The following is a 27,986-nucleotide window of genomic DNA, read 5'->3' as shown; positions in this document are numbered from 1 at the left end:
GTCCCCCATTTGTAAAACAGGGATAATAGTACTGCCTGACCTCATAGGGGCGTTGAGGATAAATACATTAAAGGCAGAGGCCCTCAGGGACAGATTTTTAAAGACATTTAGGCTCCTAAAGATGTGGATCGGCATCTACAGGGTTTTTCAAAAGTGCTTTCTCTATGCTTATCTGCATCTTTAAATTCCTAATCTGTCCCTCAGCTACTACAGTAATGGGGGGGGCCATATTAGTACAATACATAGAGTTCTCCTCAGGCAGCCACTCCTAGGGATATGGGCAGAAGGACCAACACCACCCAGGACACAGAACATGGACATTTTCTCAAATCTTTTCCCACTAGATCTGGTGAGTGTGGCCTTGTTTAAGCTCCCTTTTGCAGGAACACAAATGAGAAACTGGTTAGCCTAATATATGTATGTAAACTGTAAATGCAGTTCGCAATGAATTCAGAGATCAGATAATAGCGTCTACAGACTAATATTCAGAATAAGATTTATTCTGTTCACTGATTAAACCAGACAATTTAGATTTACAGAGTGAGAGTAAGACGTGGTTGCTTATTATACAATAGTATCTGTATATGCAAAGCTGAATATTTAAAAAAAAAGTCATGTATTCATTTGTTGTGCAAAATTAGTTTTAGCCATATTTATTGCAAATTCACATTTCTATAACATGGTATTATTACTGTCAGTGAACCTACTCCACTTAAGCTTGCAGCATTATTTTGTTAGATAAAAACCTATCTTAAAAGAGCTCATTATCCTAATATCCTTGGCCAGCATTAAGATTTTCTGGGGTTACACCACCATTTCTAAGTTAGTAACACTAGCAACTAGAAGGGGCATGTCCTCACGTTAACCACACAGGGCACATCAAGTGTAGGTTCAGAAAGCAAAAGGCCCCAACCCATCAACTGAGATTAACCCTATCAATAGATCAGTGCTGTATATCTTGCTAGGTCCTGCAGTCATGTAGTGACTGCAGAAGACATGGGTTTGTTACATCAGTGCAAATATCTCTTTTCTGCATTATTACATATTTGGGGTCTCGTCAATATTTGCAATCAAGACATTTTTTCCTTCTTTAACCAATAGGAAATCTTAATGGCAAGTCGCTCTCACCAATACCATCTTACCACCTGAAAGGCAGATTGTTATATAACAGGATTCTGACAACAAATTAATTTCCCCAGACGGCTTTATTTTAGGACTTCCAATTGCACTAATTTTGGTATTTAAAAAAAAAAAAAAAATCTTGCCATGGAACTAAAAAGTAGATGGAGACAAACATTTCTCTAATTTATAATGCCCGCAGCACACTGCACTAGAAAGTTATAACACCATAACTCTCTTGCTAAAACAGTAGTTGTGCTACAGAAAATAATTCAGTGTTTATGGGGAAGAATATTGTCTCAATATTATGTAGCAGGTCATTAGTTTTGACCAGCAATGTTACAGAAGCAGCTTTCAAGAAGCTATTTACAGCAGCTGATGTAGGAAAGCGATTCACAGTATTGGACTGACCAGCAGTGCTGCTTTGTCACAGCACCACACAACTCAGTCTTGGGGAAAAGCCTGAGATTGCAGGGGACTGTTGCCAATTGCTCTGTGTAGTTCTCATCCACCATTATTCAAGTTAACTACTGTGACTGCTTGTTAGTATTCTGTTAAAAGTTTAAAAGACAAGGGTTTAAAAACAAACAAACAAAAACACCCTAAACCATCATGGCCTCATCATCTCAGAATCTTCTCAAAGTAACATCTTGACTACACCTTGTGGGGAATGTACCAGTGGTGCAGGAATATTTGAAGGCCGTGTTCCAAACTCCAAGCGCTTCCCTAACCTGTAAATACAAACAACAGCCCAATTGCAATGCAGTGTATTGCATTCACTGTACATGCATGTTCAGTTTTTGCAATCTTTGTTAGGTCACTGCTGTGTAGTAAAATGCATCACTCAGCGTCAAACAGCACAAGGAACTAACAGACAAACAGTTAAGTCTCATATCCAAATGGCAGTTCTGACACTAACTTGGTAAGTCACTTAACTTCTGTGCCTCGGTTTCCCATCTGTAAAATGGGGCTAAAACATACCTCTCTCCTTCCCACTAGTGTGAAGTGTATTATGCTTGCTGGCGCTAAAATACTGTGTTCAACATTACATCAATAGGAATATTGTTTACACATACAATGCAAACACATTTATAAAACCCAATAAGGAAAAATCTACAAGAGCTCATGAAGATTCTGCTCTTCCTTTCACAGTAGTGACTCCGCATCAGAAACTCTCCTTAAATCCTATTGCTTTTGGTACTAGGGCAATGAGAATAACCAGAATTCCAGCACTAGGGGGTTGGCTCTGAGTGAATACAATCAATCTGGAGTTATCCAGCTTCTCCAGAAGGAGCATTTTTATATTTTGGGTTAGCATTTTATGTGCAAGTTGAAATGGATGCTGCATGCATCTGACTCATGAAGAAAAGAATGTGGACTAGATCATGGGTAGTGCTTAAACAGGCACTGAGCTGCAGCTGGAAACACCCTTGTTGATTATTTACGGAAAGCTGATTAAAGTGTTCAGACAAAAATGTACAAAGGTTCCAGACTTAGAATTTAATTTATTTAGACAAAACAGGTCTAAGCAGCTGCATCCCAGGAAAGAGCCTTGGTGATGCAAAAGCAGAACTTTTATTATTCTGTCCTCCCATAAGAAGAGCATAAGTAGTGACAAGGGAAGCAGGTTTTCCACCCATCACTATGCTCCTGGGCCATCCTTTAACACAAGAATATGGAGCATACAAATCTTTATCTGACCCCCTGGCTGTCAACATCCACTCACCAGGAGCCCAAAATAAAACACTGGATTGTACATTTATACTGAAAGTGTTCAACATACTCTCTATAAATTAAATGTTTTTCAAACAGGGCACCAAACTAAGCTCTGGCACAGCACATTTCAACAGATAGTGTTAAACATTTAAAACTTGGGGTAAAGTTTTCAGAATTGCGATAGCCTCCCAGGAGCCTAAATGGCCAAGTCATTTCTGAATTTTTTCACCCTCTCTCTAAAATTTCCTGTTTGAATATTACTGTTTCGTGCTTCGTTACACTTAAAGCCTTCAGCTAGCTAGTTTGAATGGTCAGCTATCACGTGATACACAACATATGGCAATGTGCTTTTAAAGGAAATATACATTAGCCTGTTGTAGGTCACTACTCCATGCCCTGTTTAGTATCTTCTTTTCAATTATGCTAAAGTGCAATGCAAAAAGGACCCTGAAGTAGTTCATCCCTTTTGAGAAACACTTATCTCCAGGTTAACATCAGATGTAATGGCCCGATTTTATAAGGGACCGGGAGGTCTACCAGAAGGTAAACAGAGAAAGAGCATTTTCCAGCCCCTCAAGACAGGACTGGTCAGAACACAATGTCTCAACTGGCTCCCCGCCTTCTCCTCATGTGAGCAGTTTACTTCTGTCAGATCAGACCACTGCTTTACACAAGGAGTCAGCAAAAAGTGTGAAGTATCTCAGGAAGATAGACCATTTATAGGAAGCTCAACCAGCAAGGAGCTGGATATCTGACTGGAAAGGAGCAGTTTGCAAATGTCAGAAGATGGCCCATAAGAAACAGAGAACAGGAGGCATTTTGATAGAGTCTACTCTTCTTAGCCCAATCCCCAGCCACTCTGTACCTTCCCACCCATCCCCCAGCTTTCAGCCCCAGACTTCAGACTCACTTTAGAGCATCAAGATCTGTGTATCACCAAACCACAGGATCAGTGTTAAGAAACTGCAGCCAATCAGCACTTACCCATTATCGCTCAACGGCATATGGGAACCGCTCAATCGTTTTTCAAGGCCATCTCTGCTCTTGTTCAGATACATGGATGAGGACATGGTGGGTCTGTTTGGAGACTGGTCATACACAAAGTTTCGACAAGATGCAAGTTTGGATTCCAGAGCCTAAAGCAAACAAACAGTTTGTCTGAGAGTTAAACAACATTCTCTTCCCCAGCACAGGGCCCATGGAAGGATTTTCTAATCATTTACAAGGACTCCAATAGAAGAAGCTTTTAGCTACTAGTCCCAAATCTATACATGAGCTCTGAATTTGAAGGAAGAGGTGCTGCTGATACACAAGTCTTTCTGGCTTCAGAATCAGGCCCTTAAGTGTCTCATTAAATGGCAAAATTATTGTGTGTTTTGGGGGGATGGGGAGGGGAAGAGAGAGGTAAAGGAGTTAGATCTTATGTTAAGGATGGAAAAGCAACTGAGCATTCTGTTTAGTTAAACAACAAGAGCCTCAATTTCCCTAGAGGTTAACACACCTTTTATAACTAGGCTGCTTTTATAAGCATCACTTCTTTATGAAACTAAATGTTCTTTCAAACCTTTTCCCCAAAGCCAACACACACCCACCCTGTGGCATGCCTGGGGTCTCCTGAACACATGACTTGAGCAGTAATCACCAACAAACTAGATTCTGCCTCAGGCACCATCAGGCAGATCAAAGGAGGACTCAACCAGAATTCCCCCTGGGCTGCATTTCTGCTGCACCACTCTTGGAGAGAGTGCAGGATATTCCCCTAGCATGGCACTCATACACGCTGGCCTGCTCCACTTTTCCCTCCCCTTCCCGCTGCTATTTCAGACACCTAGAAGGGAGAAAAGGCTATTCTGGCTGGCACACTGAGTGGGGCAAAAGCCACAGAGGGAACGATTGGCCCTTGTTGAGGTACAGTCTATCTACGCCGAGGCCTGAGCTACGAATAAAGTTCACAATTTTCTAATCTCTTTCATGCAGAATTAGAGTCTGTTTGGATCCAAGTTTTGGTCTGAGTTCATCTGTCTAGTTTAACTCATTCAGCGGTGCAAAGGGTTAATGCTGGTTTTCAGTCTCATAATACAAACATAGCCGCCCATCACCTTTCTGCATAGCTTTAGCTCAGGGATCGGCAGCCTTTCAAAAGTGGTGTGCCGAGTCTTCATTTATTCACTCTGATTTAAGGTTTCACGTGCCAGTCACACATTTTAACGTTTTTAGAGGGTCTCTTTCTCTAAGTCTATAATATAAAACTAAACTATTGTTGTATGTAAAGTAAATAAGGTTTTTAAAATGCTTAAGAAGCTTCAGTTAAAATTAAATTAAAATGCAGAGCCCCCCGGACCGGTGGCCAGGACCCGGGCAGTGAGAGTGCCACTGAAAAATCAGCTTGCGTGCCGCCTTCGGCACCCGTGCCATAGGTTGCCTACCCCTGCTTTAACTAATGACTGAATCCTTCTTACCCCCACTTTCCGCAGTAAGTCTCCCACAATGTTCAGCGCAGATATCCTGGCAGCTGGTGTGAGAGGGGTCCCGCTGTAACTATCCTCAAAACCTTTGAGAGAGAAGGGTTAATAAAAGGGATATTTTACTCATTATATATGAGAAAACTTAGCAGAACCTTAAGTATCCCCACAGCACTAAAGAGAGATTGTAAATGGTGAGTAGCAATCTTCTCTCCTCTCTTTTTAGCTGAACTGCAATTCTCTTCATTCCCATTGGAAATATAAATCACTACATCCTTCCGACATGACAAGTTGCACTGAAGAGATGCTGGACTTTAATTTGCACTGGTTTTGAAAGAAGCTTTTAAGCCTTTAGATTTCAAGAGAAGGGTTCTAGTCTGTCTCTGTAACTTGCAATGGAACCAGAGAGAGAAAGACAGCAACTAAAAAGAAGGTCATCCAGAGACGTTCACATGACCCAAAGTTTTATTGCCTGTATTGCAAGAATTTCTGGATCCTCTCTCTCTTATGTGAACATACTATAAAACATAGCAAGTGCTTCCAGCTGGAACACATTAGGCTAAAAGTACCAGTCAGGATATACACATACAGTTCTAGTAAGTGGTTAAAGTAACGCTAAATTATTAGTGTCAGACACGATCACAAGAAAACACTCACAGTGTATGTGCACACACACAATATAGTGAAGTCCCCTAAACAGAATTTCTATTCCTTTTTACTCAATTTAAAAAGAGTCTGGGCAGGTGTAATTGGGAGTTATTTAAATTTTTAGTGCTCATAAAAATGAGCAAGTAGTACCACTGGTGAGAGCCCATATTTTATAATTTGGTACAGACAAGTCTCCCGTTGTTCCAGAATGAAGCAGCTCTAAAGTAAAGTAGCAACCTCCATCTCTAACTGGCTAATACAAATGAGTGTGTCTGCTGAGCAGGGGCGGCTCCAGGCCCCAGCACACCAAGCGCGTGCTTGGGGCGGCACGCTGCGGGGGGCGCTCTGCCGGCACCGGGAGGGCGGCAGACGGCTCCAGTGGACCTCCCGCAGGTGTGCCTGCGGAGGGTCCGCTGGTCCCACGGCTTCGGTGGAGCATCTGCAGGCGTGCCTGCAGGAGGTCCACCGGAGCTGCGGGACCGGTGACCGGCAGAGCGCTCCCCGCAGCGTGCCACCGTGCTTGAGGCAGCGAAATTGCTAGAGCCCGCCCCTGCTGCTGAGACCTCCAATCTCCTTTCTACCAAACTCATGCAGATTCAGGGATGGTTAATGAGTGCAAATTATAACCTAGTGAACTACCTTGCTCCAGAAGGTGTTGTTTTTTTTTTTAAGCTCATGTTTTAATACAACATGGGTGAGTTATAATGCACTGGCTATAAATCTACCCAAACATTCATACTGAACCCATGACAGGTATTCAAAATAGATTACTGTCCTTCAATGTGTTAAACACTTCAATACCTGTCATGTTCAGTTCCACATTTCTCAGCTTCTTCTATAGTCAGTAGTTTGATAGAAATTCAACATATACCAGGAACAGTGAGTCTAGACTGAAAAATTACTCAACAAGTATTGGTATTGTGTAGTAACCTTATGTTAGCAAATGCCAGTCACTCTTACCTCTTCTAAACGTTCCTGGGGTGCTTATACTGACATTGGGTCCCCTACGAACTGCAGGAGTTGAAGGCACAGATAAGGTTGCTTGCACAGCTATGTCCGTCCTTTCTGTCTCCAGTGTACTTCGTATCGGTGTTTTGGGTTTCTCCTGTTTCTGCTGCACTGCAAGCTCTTGCCTTAAGTCTAAAGGAGAAGGAAAAGGCACAAAGCATTTGGATACGTGTCCCAATCCGAAGCTATAGGTGCAAGAAGTGTTTGTGTGTTGTCAAAGAACGCCGTTAACACTGATCGCTCCAGAGCAGGGGTGGCTAACCTGCACCTGAGGAGGAGCCAGAATTTACCAATGTACAGTGCCAAAGAGCCACAGTAATACATCAGCAGCCCCCTCATCAGCTCCCCGCCTCCTGCCAGCTGCCCTGCTGATCAGTGCCTCCCCTTCCTTCCCCATGCCCTGTGGCGTGCAGGAGGCTCTGGGGAGAGGGGGAGGAGCGAGGGCGTGGCAGGCTCAGGGAAGGGGGCAGGAAGGAGCAGGGGCCTTGGGGGAAGGGCTGAAGTAGAGGCAGGGCCTGTGGCAGAGTCAGGTGTTGAGCAGTGAGCACCCTCTGCCTGGCACATTGGAAAGTTGGCGCCTGTAGCTCCAGCCCCGGAGTTGGTGCCTATACAAGGAGCCACATATTAACTTCTGAAGAGCCACAGGAGGCTCTGGAGTTGCAGGTTGGCCACCCCTGGCGCCAGAGTGTTTCACTGCCACAGTTGAAAAAAGAAATCACATTCAGCTTCCAAAGAACATGCACATCCCAGCCGACGCCCCAGGAATCTTGGCACTAGCCACTTATAACTGGCTCAAAATCCCAGATTCCAGAATGGGAGATCAGCAACTAAGCTTTATTGGGACAGTGTCACACCCCCAAGCTTATGGTCCCTCCCCTCCCTGCCACCTCCTCCCCAAAACAAGCACAGGTCCCTCTCTCCCATTATTACCACCTACTTGTAGGTTTTTCTATGGTGCTTATTTTCCTACTAACAGAGCACTGCACAATTGTGAATGAACTTCTCCTCCCTACATCCATGTAAAACGGGGAATTTAGTATCCCTGCTTTACAGATGGGTTACTGAGGCACAGAGAGGTGAGGTGACATGTCCAAGGCCATGTGAGGTCTGTGACAGAGCTGAAAAGAGAACCCAGTTCTCCCAATTCCTTGTCCAGTTCTTTAGCTACAAAGTCACCCTTCCTCTCTTCTGGTCCTACTGCTAGAGACAACAATCAGGAAACTAACTGCTGAAGTCGTGGAGGGGAATCAGCACTCATTCATGGTGTCTGTGTTACATACTGGCTCTGCATATTACTCTGTCCCTTTATTCTCCTTACTGGCTCCACTCTCATCACAGAAGTTGACAATATCTCTGTTGCATTTGTTAAAATTCATGTCCTGTCAGTTCACAATGAAGTGGGCAGTCAGATCATATCCCCCTAAGCCAGTCAGCTTTTCTTATTGTTTTAAAACACAGAGGCAACAGCAGAGAAGAGAGCATTCTGGGATATATCTCGGACTGCATGGTCTGCTATAGAATGACAGCAGTACTTCAGAGGAGCCGGGTGGACAAGGCTACAAGTTCCTTGGGCGTTTCTACAAGTCAGAAGAATATTTAGAAAATGCACCTGATCTAGCTAAAAGCCCAACTGACGAAACACTGAATTCTACAATGTGTTTTCAAAGCATGTCTCCGATTTGTAGAAATATGCCAAAAAGCTACAATACCACCCACCCTGCTCTCCCTAGGCATCAGAGTAGGACAGAGAGGAGAGCAGCATGCAACTACTATCCAAGACAAGAGCCCAGACAGGATCTCTATTCCATCAAGGAGAGTGAAGCTTCCATCGACAGCATTTTTAAGGTCTCTCTCTTCTTACTATCTCCACACCATATTCGAGGGGAGGATTTAATGAAAACTTTGGAAGGCAGGTGGACAGGGCTGTATATAAATCAGTTAGTTAACCTCTGGCTTCATCTTTCAATCGCTGCACTGATTCCAGGAGATTCTCTTTCTCATCTAGCTCACTCTCCAGAAAGGCATTTCTTTCAATGGCCTGGTTCAAACGCTGTTCGAAGTCCTCCAGAGACATTATAGTGGCTCTGTGTGTAGAAAAATAATGTCACAGAAGTCATTAGGTTCCTAGCACATCTAAAACATCAACTCGGACACAAAGAAACTGCGGTATTTCTGGTGTGAGACGCTCCAATGTTTTAATTTCAACCTTGTAAGAAATTGACCAGCCTCACATTCCACTCACCCACTTGTAGGAAGGCAGCAGCTCAACACCTGTAGCAAGAGCAGACAGTACCACAGTGCTAGCTGGCACAGCATAGAAATGGACATGCTCAGTTCTGCTAGCTTCACAAAAGAGAGCAAGAGCTGGGTAGGGAAGGGTTAAGAGCAGCCGCATTACCTTTTTGCTCTTTCCAAGTCATCATTTGCTTGCTCGAGTTCTCGAATGTACTTCTGTAATTGATCTTTAATAGCTGTCGTCTGTGCCAGGTCATCTTCTAGCGCAGAGATCTGCTGGTAGCCTTCTGAATGTTGCATTTCAATTTTCTCCTGACCAAAGGTAAACCAACCACCACATCAGGGATTTAGCACCGCACAGCCCCTTCCTTCCTTTCTGCTCCGCTGTGCTTACTCAGCCTTTCCTAGTCAGAAAGAAGGCGGTCCTGCTAGGCCATCTGAGAGCTACCACCTTTCACATGGGTTAAAACCAATAAGGACAGACGCTAGCCTCTTTCCATCAAGCCAGACCTCCGCAAGCCTATCCCAGGAGCAATCTTCTTGGCTGCTGGGTGGGAGGGCAGGATCTCTCTTCCTCGCTCCCTACAGGTAGGGAGCTAGGAGATCTAGTGGCAGCGCTGGGTGTGTGCCTGGTGTGTGTGTGCCACAGCGCAGGTGGCCACAGTGTGGCCACATTTGGCAGCATTTCATGCATTATTGGCAGTGATGCATTATGGGCAGCTATCCAGCATTGGAAGTGTGGGGTGTTTTGGGGTGGAGGGGGGTGGAGGGGGGGAAAGAGGGGGGGGAGAGAGAGGGAGAGAGAGTTTAACACTGTGACTTTGTGTTCCTGAGAACAAAAATCAGAACATTTTTCTGACCCCTCCCCTTAAACTTAATTGCACTCAGCCTGCACGACTCCCTGCCTCCTTCCTGCCTGTTTCTCATTTGATTTTGATGTACAGCAGACAACAGGAGACAGCAAGTTTTATTGTTTGTTTTTGTTAGCAGCAGCAGGGCAAGAGCGAGAGCTGAGGAGTGGAGGAGAGAGGGGGAGAGGAGGATTGATTGATTGACAGATTGATCACAAAGCAGATTAGCAGCACAGCTAGAAAGCGAGCTAAGAAAACAAGCTCAAGAGAGCTCCGGAAAACAACAAACAAAGCTGCAACAAAAAACAAAACAAATTTTAGTTTTTATTTAAATTTAAAGATCTCTTATTATTCCCGGAATAAAGAGCCAATAAGTGTGTGTGTGTGTCCATTGATGAGCAGAGCAGCTGAGCTGCAATGCGCGCTACCCCTACCCACCCCCCCAGGGCCACACCAGCAGCAGCAGCCAGAGTGCAGCGCTGTGTGCTGCCCCTGTGTGTGGTGTGTGTAAGCAGCAGCGCAGGAAAAGAAAGCCTCAGCGCTGCAACTTGCAAGTGTAGCCAAGCCCCTAGCCTCACTCACCTCCATCACAAACTGCTCCCTACTCTCATGAGTGCTTACGCTAGTTCTCTCTCTTTCTCCTCCCCCATTCCTGCCCTTCATGGGGAGGAAGCAGTTCTATCCTCTGTAGGGAGTAGGGATTTTCAGTGGTTCTCTCTGTGGGAGAGGCACAAGACAACACCATCTCATATGCTCATAGATGAGATCCCAGCTCTGTCTGAGGCACACGGGGGTACCAGACAAACAGTGCTTCCTTCTTCTACCCAGGACCAGGCAGAGCACAATCAGTGTGCTTCAGCAGCGCCACGCAGACAGCACATCACAAGAGAGCCTAGACTCCAGGAGGGAGGAAAGAAGAGTGCCTATGTTACTAATACAACGTTTTTTAAAGAGGATGTCAATATCCCTTTCGAGCAGAGACACAATGTAGCCTATATTGCAAAAATTTATGCACCAAAACCTTGGCACTGGATCACCTTAATATGCCAATTCCTTTTTCTGTGGTCCCAAGATTACCATCTATTAACACACCTAAAGCATTTATAAACTGTAGGATCTAAGCGTAACAAACTAAAGTCACTGAAAACAAATCCACATACTGGAATTAAAAAGTTGAGACAAAGCAAGGCCTGTAGCCTATTTTTTACTTATTTAAAGAGCGCTATTTCAGTGTGTGTATTAAGTGGTACAGAGACAATGAAGTTGGGGAAATACCTTTTTTTAATTGAAGAAATTCTGTATTATTAGGGAGCAAAAGTGTTTGGAATTTCTTGGATAGTTACTAGTCTAACTTAAAAGTCACCAAACACAGAGCCCAATTACCTATAGCTAGTCACATAAGATTCACTAAACAAACCCTCTGAAGCATTGTTTCCAATTAGCGTGAACTGTACTTCAGAGGGAAGAGGAGAAAGCACAGAGGGCAGCCTGGGAAGCTCAAAGCCATGAACCGCATGGGCCTGGCAAACTTTGTATTGTTGATCTAGAAGTAGACGCGAGTCCTTGTTAACAATGCTGCTCAACAGCCTCATGAGTTTAAAGCTTCTCTCTTGAACTGATTCAAACAAAAGACAGAACTGCTAAGTTTGGGCCTTTGTTTTTAGCGAATTGTAATAAACAGTCAGCTGATTTGCTCATCAATGGAGACACTGTTCCTTCACTTGCAGGCTGCAAGTGTCGTTTTCAGTCTGCCTGAATAAGCCAATTGTTAAAGAGTTTGTGTCACACAGAATAGGTTTTAATCAAGTTCTTTGCAGCGGAGAACAATAATTTCCCCCCCCTAATGCAGTATGTTTATTCTCCACTTTTGAGTCATTTTTTATTATTTCTATCCCAAACTGCCCTGGTAATGTTGCTTCTCATCTTCGCCCCCTGGCCAAGAAAGAATTTATTCTTTCCTCATGGGAATCGATTGCAAGTTTTATTTTTGCGGAGATATTTTTCCTCCTCTTCCCCAAACATGTCAGCTTGAATGGGTTTATGTGGCTTGTGTGACCAATTAGGCCAACATTCCATACAAGAGGTTACACGATGAGTACTGTAAGGGTGTTTATATGGGATTTTGTTTTGTTTTAAACCACATGTTGTAATAATAGCAATGTCTGGATTTGTTTTGGGTTGAAATAAACAAAGCTCCCACAAAGTTAAGAAAAACAGTATCTTAAAAGTGGACTAGAATTCCTTAGTATCTCCTTTTGATGTTTTTTACCTAGTTACTGTACTTGTGTAAGCAACACATACAGCAAAACCCAGGGGTTTCAAAAGTTATACTTGACTCCTGTTAGCTCAGTACTGGATCCAACTGAGTAAAGTATATCTAATTAAATTAATCTCTGTCTCCACAGATATTGAACTGGGCCTTGGAAAATGCTAAGCAGTTTTACTAGATTTTTAGACCGCTGATGTTTAAAATGATTATTTGCAGATTAGCTACAAAATGCCAACAAGATTATTTTTGAAAAGGAATTAAATTTTGGTGACAAACTTATGTCAGGTTTATATTAATTTAATGCAGTTCTTTAAAAGTTGTCAATTGTGTATGTGGGGAGGGGGGAGGATTTGGTTGTTTCTTTTTGTAAAGGATTATCTTCAGCATCTTGTACTTGTTGGAAACTGAAGCAGATTAACTTCTTTTTATTCTGTAGCATTATAGCCCAATGGCATCACCATCTCATGTTCCATCATTACTATCTCCCAAGATATTCTTGCCCAAAAAAAAAAAAAAGAAGTTTATGATACTCCCTACTAAACAAAATACTTTGCATTTTTTCCTTAGAGATCTTAGAAAGCATTTTTTGCAAGTTCATTATCCCATATCACAGATGGGGAAACCACATTCAGAGAGGTTATACACAACTGGCAGAAGTAATTTAGAGACATTTTCAGAGCCAGGAATAGAAAACAAGTCTCCCAACTCCCACTGGTTCGTGCTTCCTCCTAATTAGACAATAGGTACCAATTGACATTTAGACACGAGTCACAACTGCTACTGTTTTTTTAAAATGGACTTATTCCATTATTCAAGTGCAGCAGCTAAGCACAACTGACTTTTCTTCTCTTGGATCTTGACAATATCATAGAATCATAGGTTAGAAAGGACTGCAATGATCATTAAAGCCTGGTCTACGCTGGGTGTGTGTGGAGGAAATCGATCTAAGTTACGCAACTTCAGCTATGTGAATAATGTTAAGTTGATGTACTTAGATCGACTTCCCGTCGTGTCTTCACCGTGGTGAGTCGACTGTTGCCGCTCCCCTGTCAACTCTGCCTGCACCTCTCACGGCGCTGGAGTACAGGAGTCGACGGGAGAGCGCTCGGGGATCAATTTATTGCATCTAGACTAGACGCGATAAATCAATCCCCACTGGACTGATCGCTGCCCGCTGATCTGGCAGGTAGTGAAGTCTCACCCCCTGCCAAGATGCAGGATTTATTGTGTCTAAACCATCGAAGACAGATAACTATCCAGCCTCCTTTTGGACACCTCCACTGAAGGAGCTTCCACAACCTCCCTCGGCAGTCAATTCCATTCTCCTACTGTTCTCACAGTTAGGAAGTATTTCCCAAGATTTAATCTAAATCTGCTGTGCTGTAGTTTGAACCCACTGCCCCCGTCTTGCCCTCTGTGGCAAGAGCGAATTTTATTGCTTTGGTCTATTATATGAGCCTGTACAAGACAGACAGATAGAAATGGAAGGATGACACAGAAATAAAGTATCATACATATATACAGTGCTGAATTCTACTACAAACGTAAGGGCTCTCCCATCTGGAATCCATCCTGAAATACATCCAATGTCTTAACAAACAAACAGATGGCTAGTAATATTAACTACAGTATTCAGACCTAAGAATGGGGCAATATATTGATATTTTCTTATTATCAAAGCAAACTATTGCTGCAATTTGTTGATAAACATCTTTCTGAACACCACATTTCTAATGCTGCAGCTCCATATTTCCCTGATCATCTGCCCACACACTGCCCTTTCTCTGCTGTTCCTTTACCTTAATTGACTCCAGTTCCATTCGAAGGCGATTGTTTTCCGATAGAAGGTCTCTATTTCTGAATTCCGTTTGTTGCAGCTGTGTCTCCAATTCTGCTTCATATTCTCGGCTCCCTTCTTGGAACTCACGCAGTTCCTCCTGTGTATTTTCTGCACTGGAAGCACAATTCCAGCCACAGAATTAGTTCGGTTCATTTTAATAAAAACAAGGAAATTCCGTTCACCTTAGTATAAACGTATGACAAAATAAAATGCTCCTCCAATACAACTGAAGGATCTATGCCTGCCTGTCACCTATACATGTTCAGAAAGGAAAATAAGTGATTGTATGAAAATGCCTTTCTATAGTTACATCATATTTGCTTACCTTCACTCTCTCAGCAATCTGTCCTGGAACAGAGGATTATAAACAACCCAGTCCATCTTTATGTTAACAGAGTCCGAGACAATGATAGGATGCACCTACCTTTGTGCACCATATCCTCAGTCATGCTCACTTGTCTGCAAATTTAAGCTATTTATATTAAATATTCACCTGGGTGAAAACTCATTTGCAGAAGTTTTATACAAGAGATTAAAGGCAAACGAGCCTGTCTTCAGAGTTTATTCTTAATCATTGTAGCAATATTTGAATTGATATGAATATTGATCATCAACACGCCACCTCAAAGCCTGATCCCAGGAGGGATCCACTGACAGCAGGATCGAGCCATCTGATTTGCAAACCTTAAAAATTAGCAATTTGACATCTTGAGTCATAAAAATTCCATTTACCCTGACACAGTTTGAACTGGAAAGAGATGCAGAGAAGACTCTCTGCCACTGCCAGGAGTTCACTCCTGCTCTGGATGGTGCTGAACCATCCCTACTTAACCAATATATTCCTGACTCAAACATATTTCTGAAAGGTTATTTTAATCTCGCTTTTGGAATGCTGCATGTGGCAGACATCAAGGTCTATTGCCCCTGCAGGCTTCCTCTACACAAAGTCAGACTACATAGCCACAGTTGTCCCTTCTGGCCTTAGAATCTATTAGGGATGTCAATTAAATCGCAGTTAACTCATGCGATTAACTCAAAAAAAAATGTATCACCATTAATCACACTGTTAAACAATAGAGTATCAACTGAAATTTATTAAGTATTTTGGATGTTTTTCTACATTTTCATATATGTTGTATTCTGTGTTGTAACTGAAATCAAAGTGTATTTTTTATTACAAATATTTGCACTTTAAAAATGATAAAAATAATATTTTTCAATTCACCTCATACAAATACTGTAGCGCAATCTCTTTGTCGTAAAAGTGCAACTTACAAATGTAGATTTTTTTTTTGTTACATAACTGCACTCAAAAAACAAAACAATGTAAAACTTCAGAGCCTACAAGTCCACTCAGTGATTGGCTGAACAAGAAGTAGGACTAAGGTCTGGTCTACACTACGAGGGGGAGGGGGTGTGTGTCCGAACTAAGGTACACGACTTAAGGTACACGAACTAAGGTAGTTCGACTGACTTACCCGTCCAGACGCGGCGGGGTCGAACTCCGCGGCTCCAAGGTCGACTCTGCCACCGCCGTTCGCGGTGGTGGAGTTCCGGAGTCGACCGGAGCGCGCGGGGAGTTCGAACTATCGCGTCTTGATTAGACGCGATAGTTCGAACTCCGAGAAGTCGAACTCACCGCGTCGACCCGTGCGGTAAGTATGGACCTACCCTTAGACAAACAAGTTGTTTACACATGCAGGAGATAATGCTTCCCTCTTCTTATTTACATTGTCACCAGAAAGTGAGAACAGGTATTTGCGTGGCACTTTTGTAGCCCGCACTGCAAGGTATTTACATGCCAGATATGCTAAACATTCGTATGCCCCTTCGTGCTTCGGCCACCATTCCAGAGGACATGCTTCCATGCTGATGATGTTCGTTAAAAAAAATAATGCATTAATTAAATTTGTGACTGAGTTCCTTGGGGGAGAATTGTATATCCCCCTGCTCTGTTTTACCTGCATTCTGCCATATATTTCATGTTACAGAAGTCTTGTATGATGACCAGCACATGTTCGTTTTAAGAACACTTTCACTGCAGATTTGACAAAATGCAAAGAAGGTACCAATGTGAGATTTCTAAAGATAGCTACAGCACTCAACCCAAGGTTTCAGAATCTGAAATGCCTTCCAAAATCTGAGACGGACGAGGTGTGGAGCATGATTTCAGAAGTCTTAAAAGAGCAACACTCTGATGCAGAAACTACAGAACCCGAACCACCAAAAGTGAAAATCAACCTTCTGCTGGTGGCATCTGACTGAGATGATGAAAATGAACACGTGTCGGTCTGCTCTGCTTTGGATCGTTATTGAACAGAATCGTAGAAGATCAAGGTTGGAAGGGACCTCAGGAGGTCATCTAGTTCAACCCCCTGCTCAAAGCAGGACCAATCCCCAACTAAATCATCCCAGCCAGGGCTTTGTTAAGCCTGACCTTAAAAACCCCCTAAGGAAGGAGATTCCACCACCTCCACAGGTAACCCATTCCAGTGCTTCACCACCCTTCTAGTGAAAAAGTTTTTCCTAATATCCAACCTAAACCTCCCCCACTGCAACTTGAGACCATTACTCCTTGTTCTGTCAGCTGCTACCACTGAGAACAATCTAGATCGGGAGTGGGCAAACTTTTTGGCCCAAGGGCCACACTGGGGTGCAAACCTGTATGGGGGGCACAGACTTCCCTACACGGCCCTCCAAACAGCCTGGCCCCCGCCCCCCCTCCAGCCCCTCCCACTTTCCGCCCCCTGACTGCCCTCCCTCAGAACTGTCCACCCATCTAACATCCCACTTCTCCTTGTCCCCTGACCAAGCCCTCCTGGGACTCCTGCCCCTAACCACCCCCCGGGACCCTACCCCCTATCAACCCTCCCTGCCCCCTGTCCCCTGACTGCCCAACCCCTATCCACACCCCCGCCACCTTACAGGCCCCCAGGACCCCACCCCCTATCCAATCCCCCCTGTTCCCCATCCCCTGCTCCCCCACAAACTTCTGCCCCATCCAACTGCCCTGACTGCCTCCCAGAACCACCTGCCCCATATCCAACCCCCCGGCTCCCTTACTATGCCGCTCACAGCAGCATATCTGGAGCCGTGCCTTCCGGTCGGAGCCACACATACTGCTGCGCTGCCCCGCATGAGCATGCAGCCCCTCCGCCCAGAGCGCTGTCCGCACGGCGGTGTGGCTGCGGGGGAGGGGGGACAGTGGGAGAGGGGCTGGGGGCTAGCTGCCCAGCCAGGAGCTCAGGGGCCGGGCAGGATGGGCCCACGGGCTATAGTTTGCCCACCTCTGGTCTAGATCCATCCTCTTTGGAACCCCCTTTCAGGTAGTTGAAAGCAGCTATCAAATCCCCCCTCATTCTTCTCTTCTGCATGAACCCATCATCAGCATGGACACATGTCCCCTGGAATGGTGGTTGAAGCATGAAGAGACATATGAATCTTTAGTGCATCTGGCACGTAAATATCTTGTGACACCGGCTACAACAGTGCCATGAGAACATCTGTTCTCACTTTCAGGTGACACTGTGAACAAGAAGCGGGCAGCATTATCTCCTGCAAATGTAAACAAACTTGTATGTCTGAGCGATTGGCTGAACAAGAAGTAGGACTTGTAGGCTCTAAAATTTGTTGAATGCAGGTTTTTTGTACATAATTCTACATTTGTAAGTTCAACTTACATGATAAAGAGATTGCACTGTAGTACTTGTATGAGATGAACTGAAAAACTATTTTTTTTTTTACAGTGCAAATACTTATAATCAAAATATAAAGTGAGCACTGTACACTTTGTATTCTGTGTTGTAACTGAAATCAATATATTTGAAAATGTAGAAAACACTGACAAATATTTAAATAAATGGTATTCTATTATTGTTTAAAATAGTGAAAAATAGTGGCGCAATTAATTTTTTTAATCGCTTGACAGCCCTAGAATCTATTAATTTTCCTGGAGGACTGTCGCCTCAGGCTCTTCTACACAGATTTCATCATCCCACTAGAAGTTCCTAGAATGAATTACAGGATCTAGAGCATACTGGGACGACAAATTATGAACATAAATTCATTGCCTTTACCATTGTTTATATTTCATAGCCAGTTCTTTCCAGTAGCTGGTTTCTTCTTCCACTGACTTGAAGTGATTTCCTTCCAAGTCTTCCATGGTGAAATCCCTAGAAGTCTAGAATTCTTGTTTCATGTTTTCCTGAAAATTAAGAAGTTGCAAATTTAGAAGTTAGCATTTTCCTGTTACTGCATTATCCCCTTGCTTCTTCCTGTGGAATTATTCCCAAGGCATAGTAGAAGCAGCCTCATCTTTGGATACATTTAAAACCAGATTGGACAAAGCACTGTCAAATACTCAACATGCCAGAGGGAGGACTAGATCATTTAATAGGGATTTTCTCTCTCAAGTGTCTCTGAATCTATTGAAGGTTGGTACCCCACCAGATTACCTTCACCGAGTGTCTTCCCCTCCCTACCTGACTACATGGTACTGGTCAACAGAACATTAACAGACATTCCTAGCATAAGCAGTAGGTACAGAAAGCAGCTGAGGAGGGAGACACCCCAGAACACACGCTGCCTAGTGAGAGAATGAGGGACACTCTGAGAAATGCAGAAAGGCCATGTGAGCAAGAAACCAAATGCTCTGTTCTAAGAGAAAATGCAACTAAGTTGGACTTTAGCAACCCCAGAGACATGGCAGTTGCCCCTGAAAATACAAAGGAACATCACTAAAACATACAAAGGATCTAGGGATAACGATTTCCTTTAGTAAAGGTTTCAAAAGTGCCTATGTGATTTAGGAGCATACAGATCTAAGTCACTTAGATACTTTTTAAATTTTACCTTTTATCTAAACTCTAATACACTATAAAGTACAGAATACAGATGCCCTCAGGGTTACGTAAACCCGACTTATGCAAATTCACACTTATGGAAAAAGTTCCATAAGCTAGAAATAGAGGGTTTTTTTGTTTGTTTTTGTGGTGTAGTGGTCGGGTATACATTCAGCTTATGCAAAATTCGAGTTACGCAAGGCATTCCGGAACGGAATGCTTGCGTAAATTGGGGAGCGTCTGTAGAAACAGAATGCAACAGAACAGCTATAACTCTGAAGCCTGTGATGCGCCATAATAAATGCATTAAAGTAGAAATGGTTTTGTGAGTTAGTCACAGGGCTTGTCTACACTCACAGAGCAGCTGCGCTTCTCTAGTGCTTGGTGAAGCTTCTCCCATACGCGTAGAGGGAGGTGGTAGATATGTCAATGGGAGAAGACCTCCAATTGACATAGCCCTGTCTGCTCTAGAGATTAGGTTGGATTTTCCACACACCCCAGAGCGATACAGTTATACCAACATAAATTGGCAACGTAGACCAAGCCGCAGAGTGGAGAAAGGTCACAATTAAGGCCTCTAGACAGTCTGCTCTGTGCAATGTTGGGCAAGGCAAGGATTACACAGAGGCTGACATTATAAACCTAATAGCAGCCTTCACAGATTGAAGACCATAAATAAAGGTGGAGCCTGGCTCTTCATTTACAAAGTCAGGCAGCAGAAATACTGGAGCTGCAGAGTCAGCAAGCCAACTCCAAATTTTAAAGTCTCAGCTTTAGAGCTGTTTATTGATAAGCCAGTAAGTCTCCAGATGGCAAGCTTAAAAGGAGAAAAAGTAAATACATTCAAAGCCATCAATGATCATTTGAAGATTTTTGCAGTCACACTGTAGAGTCTGATCCTGCATTTCACATGCACCCTAAACTTCCGATTTCAACTGGAGTTTTTGGTGAGCAAGAAATCCTGGACTGGACCTTGAAAACAGGATTATATGATTGTGGATATAAGATTTCTTTAAATTATAAAACAGGTGAAATACAATAACTCAGTGGCCCCATTTCACCTTCCCCTTCTCCGGTCAGCTAAAAGTAGTATCAAAGACTATCTAAGCTTTCACACTCCCTGACATCCGAGGCATACACAGATAGCAGGTCTTCATGGCTTGTCCCACCATTTGTTAAAATCTTTGTGCAACAGTTTCAAAAGCATCTAAGCCCCAGATTTGTAAAGGTATTTTAGGCATTGCTTTGTTTGGCATTGCCAGGCCTAAGTCCATTTTCAAAAGTGACTTGGACAATTAGAAGCCTGAGCCTCAATGAAAATCAGTGCGACTTAGGACCCTAAGCACCTAGGTCACTTTTGAAAATGGGACTTGGCTGCCTAAATTACTTAGGCTTTACACGGCTGAGTGGACCACCACATGAGCACCTTTAAAAATCACAGCCTAAGTCCACATTTGACACTCAAAAGGAATTAGACACTTCTGAACACCTTTCCTTTAAATACCTAGGGGGGACGGGAGAGGGCTGGAGGAAGTGTGGAAAACATGAAAGTGTTTATAAACCAGAACTCATAAGGAGTTTAAAGGGACCAGAGAAAAAACCAAAATGTTAATAAGACAAGAGGTTTACACCCTTCTGCAAACAAACAAAACCACCACACTTGACCTAGTGATATTTACTGAAGAAGTCTCAGGGCTTCCAATCATGGATATATTTATGGAAATGTACGGAAAAAGCTAAGAATGGGATTGGTGGGAAGCAGTGACTCGCTCCAAATTATATTCATGTCTTGTAATGTGAAGCTAGACCATGCACAATTAAGATTCTCGCTTTATTTTTAGCAAGTTGAAAGTGCCTTTGATTTTAATAAGCATTTCACATGCTCAACGCTCTGCACAAACATTAATTAATCCTCACACCACACTTGGGAGGTGGATAAATATTAGCCCCATTTACAGATGGGGAAGCAGAAAGGGAGAAGGAAAGCCACTTGGGCCACAGATCAGATGTGTCACTCAGATTAGAAATCAGGAGAGGCCAACCTCCAGTACTGTGCTCAACCCATCAGAAAAAGACAACAGACCACATCATCCCTTCGGTGGGTGTTTTCCGCACACTCAGAACAGGTACTTTCCAAATTCCATTGAAGGCTGCGGCAATGGTTACACCCTTATCTTTCTCCCACCCCTCAGGGAAGTGACAGGGTTTGGCACACAGAAACCACATATCTTGGCTATGTGCTGGAGGCAGAAGCCATCCTCAGAGCGGTCTGGGTCAGGTTCCCAAGGTGTAAAAAGATGTGGGAAAGGCAAAGGTGGTTTTATGGGAAGGAAGGATCGTCTTGCAGTAAGTGCACCTGACCAGGACTCAGAAAATTTGTTGGTTTATTATCACTATTATTCCCAGCTCTGCCACAGTTTTCTTGTGTGACCTTGGGCAAATCAGTTAATCCCTCAATGTCTCCATCCCCATCAGCGATAATACATGCCTACCTTACACGGTATTGAAAGGATAAACCCATTAACATTTGTGTAATGATCAACTACTACAGCAATGAGGCATAGTAAGTAGCTAGACCAGGGGTGGGCAAACTTTTTGGCCCAAGGGCCACATTGGGGTTGCAAAACAGTATGGAGGGCCAGGTAGGGAAGACTGTGCCCCCTCCCAAACAGCCTGCCCCCCACCCCTTATCCACCACCTCCCACTTCCTGCCCCCTGACTGCCCCCCTAAGAACCTCCAAACCCATCCAACCCCTCTGCTCCTTGTCCCCAACCGACCCCTGACTACCCCCTTCCAGGACCCCTGCCCCTGACCGCCCCTTCCAGGACTCTACCCTTATCCATCTCCCCCGCCCCGTTCGGAATGTGGCCCCGCAAACATGGGCGGAGGACTCAACAGGAGCAGGGGCAGCCGCACAGCCAGAGAGAAGCGGCGGTTTCCCCTTCAAAGGGCCACTTCTCTCTGGCCGGCTGCGTGGCCTCCCAGTGCTCCCTCTGAGTCCTCCGCCTGCGTTCCCTGCGCTCCCGCCATCTGCACCGCCCGCCTGCATATGATTTCAGTGCAGCCAGTGTTGAGTTGCCCAAGTGCCCGGCCCTGGGTCCCCCTGTTGTTGGGGGGCCTTTGCCAGGGCACCCTGTGCTCACTTGTAAATCTGCCCCTGCACCGCACCGCCCTGGAGCCAGCCAGGATGCCGCGCTGCCAGCACAGCAAGCTGAGGCTGCGGGGGAGGAAGGACAGCCGGGGAGGGGCCGGGGCCAGCTGGGAGCTCAGGGGCTGGGCAGGATGGCCCCGCAGGCCAGATGTGGCTCGCGGTCCATAATTTGCCCACCTCTGCCCTATCCACACCCCCGCCCTCTGACCACCACCCCGAACTCCTCTGCCCTCTATCCAACCCCCCCTGTCCCCTGCCCCCTTACCACACTGCCTGGAGCACCGCTGGCTGGCGGCGCTACAGCCACGCAGCCGCCGCCACCGTGCAGCACAGAGACTGGGTCAGGCCGGGCTCCGCAGCTCGCTGCCCCAGGAGCTCGCAGCCCCGCCGCCCAGAGCATTGCGCCAGCGGTGGAGCGAGCGAGCTGAGGCTGCGGGGGATGGGGGATAGCAAGGGAGGGGCCAAGGGTGAGCCTCCTGGGTCAGGAGCTCGGGGGCTGGGCAGGACAGCCCCGCGGGCCGGATGTGGCCCACGGGCCGTAGTTTGCCCACCCCTGAGCTAGACAGATAAAAGCACCTTCACACCTCCCTAATTCTGGCCCCAGCCTCTGCTGCAATTTAGAGTAACTCTACGCCAAGAGGAAAACAAGAACATCCTGTGGGGGGAGTCTATGCCCACTTACCCCACTGGAATGGCATAAGGGGCTCCAGTGTAAGAGAGAATCAGTGCTCCTGACTCCACGCTGCCTCCCAGCACTCTTTCCATAGGGTCACAAGCAGCCACTGCCCCAAGATTTGCCATATGTGCGGGAAGAAACAAATTAATGCTAATACCATTGAACATACTGACTGATTGTGTCGTCCCCCCACCACAATTTCAGCCCTGACCTTCAAATGGAATCAGATCCACACACACACACACACAACTTGGAAAGCCTTCCACAAGGTGTCTGTTCGTTCATTGCGTGCATATGGGAGAGAAATGATGCTGTACAGGTTATGTTCCTCTTTTTCTGTGCCTCCCATAACCCTTCAGTCCACATAGATGAGGGACGTGATCTGGCCCAAGGAAGCTTAAAAATATTTCAATAGAGACTTCTCTCCTGTTGATCAATTTTTTTCCGCTAAAAATTTTGGCTGTCAAGAAAATGACCCAGCAGAGCACCTTCAGATTTACATTGTAGTGTGCACTTTCCTAACAGATTATAGATAAAACCTCCAAAAGTTTGGTGTTTGAAAAATAAAAGGGTTGAATCCTCCACCACCAAGATCCAGTCTTGATGCAAAAAGGGTGTGTTTTGAAAATGTATTATTTTAATACAATTGCAAAGTCCTCTTCAGGCTCGCTTACAGGCCTTGTCTAGCCTAGGGCTTAGAAGTATGATGGTATATCAAGCTAGGTGACTGGATCTAATTAATACCCTCTTAAAATTCTAGTCAAGACAAAGGAATGGTATCATATTTTAGGGTCCTGCTAAACTCAACCTAGCTTGAGCAGTTTAGCATATGCTAAAGATGACATGCCTCATCTAGATTAAATTACAAACACATTAGTTAGCACATATCAGCTCACACAAGCTGACATCACACCTTTAAATGCTAGTCTAGAGAAGGCCATGGTTGGGTTTGGTAAATGTGAAATCTGATTCCACTTGCAGAGCTTGGCATGTAACAACAAATCTCATATATTAAGTTCTGTGAAAGACAGTGGGCTGTATAAAAGTACCTCAGATACACAGGAAAGCTCAGACATGTGGAACAAGCCCAGTGGTACAGGATTCAGCGTGGACACTGTGAAGAGAATGTGATATAGGTAAGAAACCTGAAATATTCTCAACATCCTTTTCTAGAGAGTTTGTCTTTGTGGAAATTAAACCACTATGCATCTGACAAGGAAACACCATTTATGCACTGAGCTGCAGAAAGTCATCAACTACAATTCAATGTGACCTTTGGAAAGGAAAGGATACCAACTAGTGTTAATACATGCAAATCATTCCTCCCCCAGTCCCAAATAGTCATAGAGGATTAAAAAAGATAAGTTTCAGAGCCAAAAGAAGCTTTTTAGACTTGGAACATTCAGGGAAGGAATAGGCAAAAGAGGGGAGAGATTCAATACCTAACCTCTCTCTGGATTGGGTTGGCCAGGAAAGAAGATAGGTACACGTGAGCAATTACATAAGGTTGCATAGGACCTCTGAACTTTCTTTTTTCCAAAGACCCTGATCTTTGGGTCGTGGGTACTGTCAGAATGGTCATTCCACACTTGCTCCAGGAACCTGTATATGCTTAGACTGCCGTTCCAGACAGCCTGGGGAATGTACTTTGGGAAAAGATCCTATCTTGGGGTCTGCCCAGCAGTCGCATAAAACAGAGTTCAACATTAACGTGTACCGATCCTCATGAATTCCAGGACAGCAATTCCCCTGGCCGATTCATGAGTTGCACTAATAGGCCCAATGGAACCTGTATTCAGACAGCGAACAAAATTAGACACAATTGAGAGTGGGGGGTCTTCAGGAGTAGGGCCCTCTGGACTCCTCTTCCTCACAGCCACAAAGACATGGAGCCAAAAGCCCTGCAATTTGCAAGCATAGCTCTTACTGGCTGCTCAATGGGTGTTCAATATACTGACATCAGGGCTGGATTTGCTCTAAAGCCTGTTTGCCCCTACATGGTGACATGTATTTTGGGGCCAGGGGAAAGGGGGAATTTCTTTTTAGATTTCTAAGGGCTCGTCTACAGAGGGAAATGTACTGGCAGATCTATTTTGGTCTAATTATAATATTACGGTTATACCCATATAATTCCCTGTGTGGATACATATGTCAGAGTAAGCATCTACACAGGGATTATCTGGGTATAACTGCAGTAGTACAATTATACAAGCATAGTTCTGCCAGTAAATTTTCCCATGTAGACAAGCAGTAAGGTACACTCCCCAGGCATCCTCTGGGACCATACGTGACTGGAACACGCTTTGTTCCATTATATCTATCCCTAAGTAATGCCTACGGTAAACTAATTTCAAACTAATGTAGAGACTGCAAGTACATGTTCAAAATTTCCCTACGTTTGTTACTACATCATGCCACAGGATGTGACATGAATTGTTTTTCTACAGTTCCATGGCCTCAGGTGCATGCCTCGTGCTAGCAGTGAGCCAAGAACTGCATTAATACATCCCCACCATGTCTTACTACTAGCCATTTCACACAAGGCCCTATCCAAGCATAGGCTGCACGTTAGGTGCTAGAGATATTTAGGGCAAGATTTACAAGGCAGCCTAAACTGTAAAGGGAAAAGTTTGCTTAAAAGAAAACTATCAAATTTTGGTCCAAAACTTAGGTTGCCAAAAAACAAGGTTTAATGAGACTTCAGACCAATCAAAATGTTTCCACAAATCTTCTGTTTTCTTTTTCAATGCCAACAAAAACAGTTTCTTTGCCACACATGAACAAGCAACTGCCTCCCAAGTGCCCCCTCATGGTCTGAGGTGGCTATGCAGGTGCACTGTCTCAGCTGCCCTCTTAATCTAACTACTGTACCAACCAAACCCTTCCCTGGTTCTGCCACACCCCTTCACTGGGGATATCCCTGCTGGGAGTGAAGAAGTTGCAGCAGTCTCTGTCCCTCAGCATCTCTTCTCTTTCATTGATAGCTTCCTGATGCTCTCTATCAGTTCTTCCATACCCAGATGGTTCTACTAATTAAACCCCACACCCCATACCAAGTGTGGTGGGCAGGGCTAATTGTATGGGGTTGTCCAATGGGGGCAGGCCACCATTACACAACTAAAGCACACAGAATTATACATTACACAATTTTGTAGTTTTGTTGAGAAGAGGGTTTTACCAGCATTTTGCTCACAATTTTTATTGCCATCAAAAACATAAGGTTATAACTTTATATAATGCACACAGTTTGGCTACACCTCATTTGTTTTCACACATGTAGAAACCAGAAGGAAAGATTTGGCCATACTTCCTGCTTGTAAGCAGCACAGCTGGTCACAGACATTACAAAATCTCTGTATCATGCAGAAACTAAAGTTTTCTGGGGGGATGGGATGAACTTCTGCAGTGAGAAAAGTTATGTTTACGTGTTTCGCTCCAGGAAGTGACACAGTACTGCAAGACATTAGTTCATATCACCATGGCATAGACCAGGTGTAGGCAACCTATGGCGCACGAGCTGATTTTCAGCGGCACTCACACTGCTCAGGTCCTGGCCACCGGTCCGGGGAGCTCTGCATTTTAATTTAATTTTTAAATTATGCTTCTTAAACATTTTAAAAACCGTATTTACTTTACATACAACAATAGTTTAGTTATACATTATAGACTTATAGAAAGAGACCTTCTAAAAACATTAAAATGTATTACTGGCACACGAAACCTTAAATTAGAGTGAATATATGAAGACTCAGCACATCACTTCTGAAAAGTTGCCGACCCCTGGCACAGACCATCTTCAAAGTAATATGGGGATTGAAATACTGTAATCAGAGTCAGAGCTAATCAAACTCAGGAGAACTCTATACTGGATTCTAATAGAAGATTGTAGAAACCAGTTCAAAACTGCTCTGGGACTTAAATATATGTTAAGGATCTATTTAAATTGGTTAACAATGTCAGCAATGAAGTTTACATTCAGAGCAGTTCCATGTCCCTCTAAAAAACCCCAGAGGGGAGAACAGAAGGACTAAGAGCAAAGCACTCTCACGGGCCAAACTTTTATAGAATCCATAAATTCTGTTTGGAATTCCATAAATTTGTTCCATAATCAGGGCAAGGGGAGAACTAAGTTAATATGGGGAATCTTCCTCTAACCATCAGAAAAGAGGTTATTTTGTCTCACAGAAAAAAGGTTTTCACACTCACAAAGTTACCCAAGTTACCAAAACTTCCAGTAGCTTCCCATACTGGGCTTCACATCACATCAGGGACTATTTCCCTTTGTTTAAATGCCACAAAAAGGGAGAAAGAGGTCATCCCAAAGAGAAGGTCACAATTAATAATATATTAGGAGGCCAGTCTAAGAAGGTTATCATTGCATGGGAGTAGCTCTGCAAAAAGGGCTAATTTTTTGTAAAAGGCTTTTCAAAAGTTCAGGTACTTATCCAAATCCAATACTTTTGAGTCTCAAACTGTCTTAAGGAAACTCCGCAGAACAGGCAAATTCTCTCCTGAAATACCTACTTGTTCCTTCATGCTTCCTGGCCTCAGCCCGAGAGGCTGTTCTCACAGTAGTAGGGGCTTCTGATTCTATTGCCAGACCAAACCCAGAAAGGGAAATAAACTACTTCGGACATTTCCAAATCTCGACAAAACATAAAAGTCCAGTTCCAGAAATAGTCCAAGGTTCAGTAATTAGGGGTGGGAGCGATGGAGAAAGTACAGGGTGTTTATTTTGTCCCAGTGGGCTTACCCGAGTCCATGCCCCCAGCAGCCTCAGAGAAGGAGAAAGGAAGAGAGTGATGCAAGCAGGATGTGGACACAGTGGGCAGTTGTTTCCCCCGCCTCACAATAGGATGCAACCCTCACACTGCCACGTGGAAACCCCCCTGCCCTGCCTGCCCTGTCCCGTCCCCACACAGCAGTGGCAGCCACACGGGGAGATGGGAGAGGAGGCTCCTAGGAGTTCGTCCTCCCCAAACTTCCAAGAGACCCCGCAAAGCCCTGAACGCTCACCACTTCCGCAGGAAAAGCAGCCAGCTCCGGCCACTGCCACCTTCCATGCAGGATACAGGCACCTTCTGCCACCCTCCTACAGTCACCGGCCGGGACTAGTACGAATCTAAGCTCTTACCCTGCCCGGGTCTCTGTGCCCCCATCCGAACCATT

At 44.4% G+C, this 27,986-nt stretch overlaps 1 protein-coding gene across 7 annotated transcripts; it reads right to left on the bottom strand.

The window, feature by feature from the left end:
- Positions 1–1,186: 1,186 nt before the first annotated feature.
- Positions 1,187–27,986, bottom strand: NDE1 (nudE neurodevelopment protein 1). Of its 7 annotated transcripts, none has more exons than XM_039493253.1 (11): positions 27,834–27,986; positions 23,867–23,931; positions 22,824–22,923; positions 18,225–18,352; positions 14,108–14,261; positions 9,352–9,500; positions 8,901–9,037; positions 6,906–7,085; positions 5,295–5,386; positions 3,820–3,971; positions 1,187–1,850 (listed from the first exon to the last, which is right to left on the bottom strand). In XM_039493253.1, exons 4-11 carry the CDS (start codon positions 18,308–18,310, stop codon positions 1,757–1,759), a joined length of 1,044 nt encoding a protein of 347 aa, XP_039349187.1. In that variant the 5' UTR covers positions 18,311–18,352; positions 22,824–22,923; positions 23,867–23,931; positions 27,834–27,986; the 3' UTR covers positions 1,187–1,756. The 7 variants fall into 7 exon arrangements, with proteins under 7 accessions (XP_039349187.1, XP_039349188.1, XP_039349185.1 ...); XM_039493254.1 differs by lacking the exon at positions 27,834–27,986 and adding an exon at positions 27,342–27,552; XM_039493251.1 differs by lacking the exon at positions 22,824–22,923.

Source organism: Mauremys reevesii, linkage group 10 (assembly GCF_016161935.1).
Source record: "Mauremys reevesii isolate NIE-2019 linkage group 10, ASM1616193v1, whole genome shotgun sequence".
NCBI lineage: Eukaryota > Metazoa > Chordata > Testudines > Geoemydidae > Mauremys > Mauremys reevesii.
Note: the sequence above shows the minus strand (reverse complement) of the source record. Positions and strands in the feature narration are given on the sequence as shown.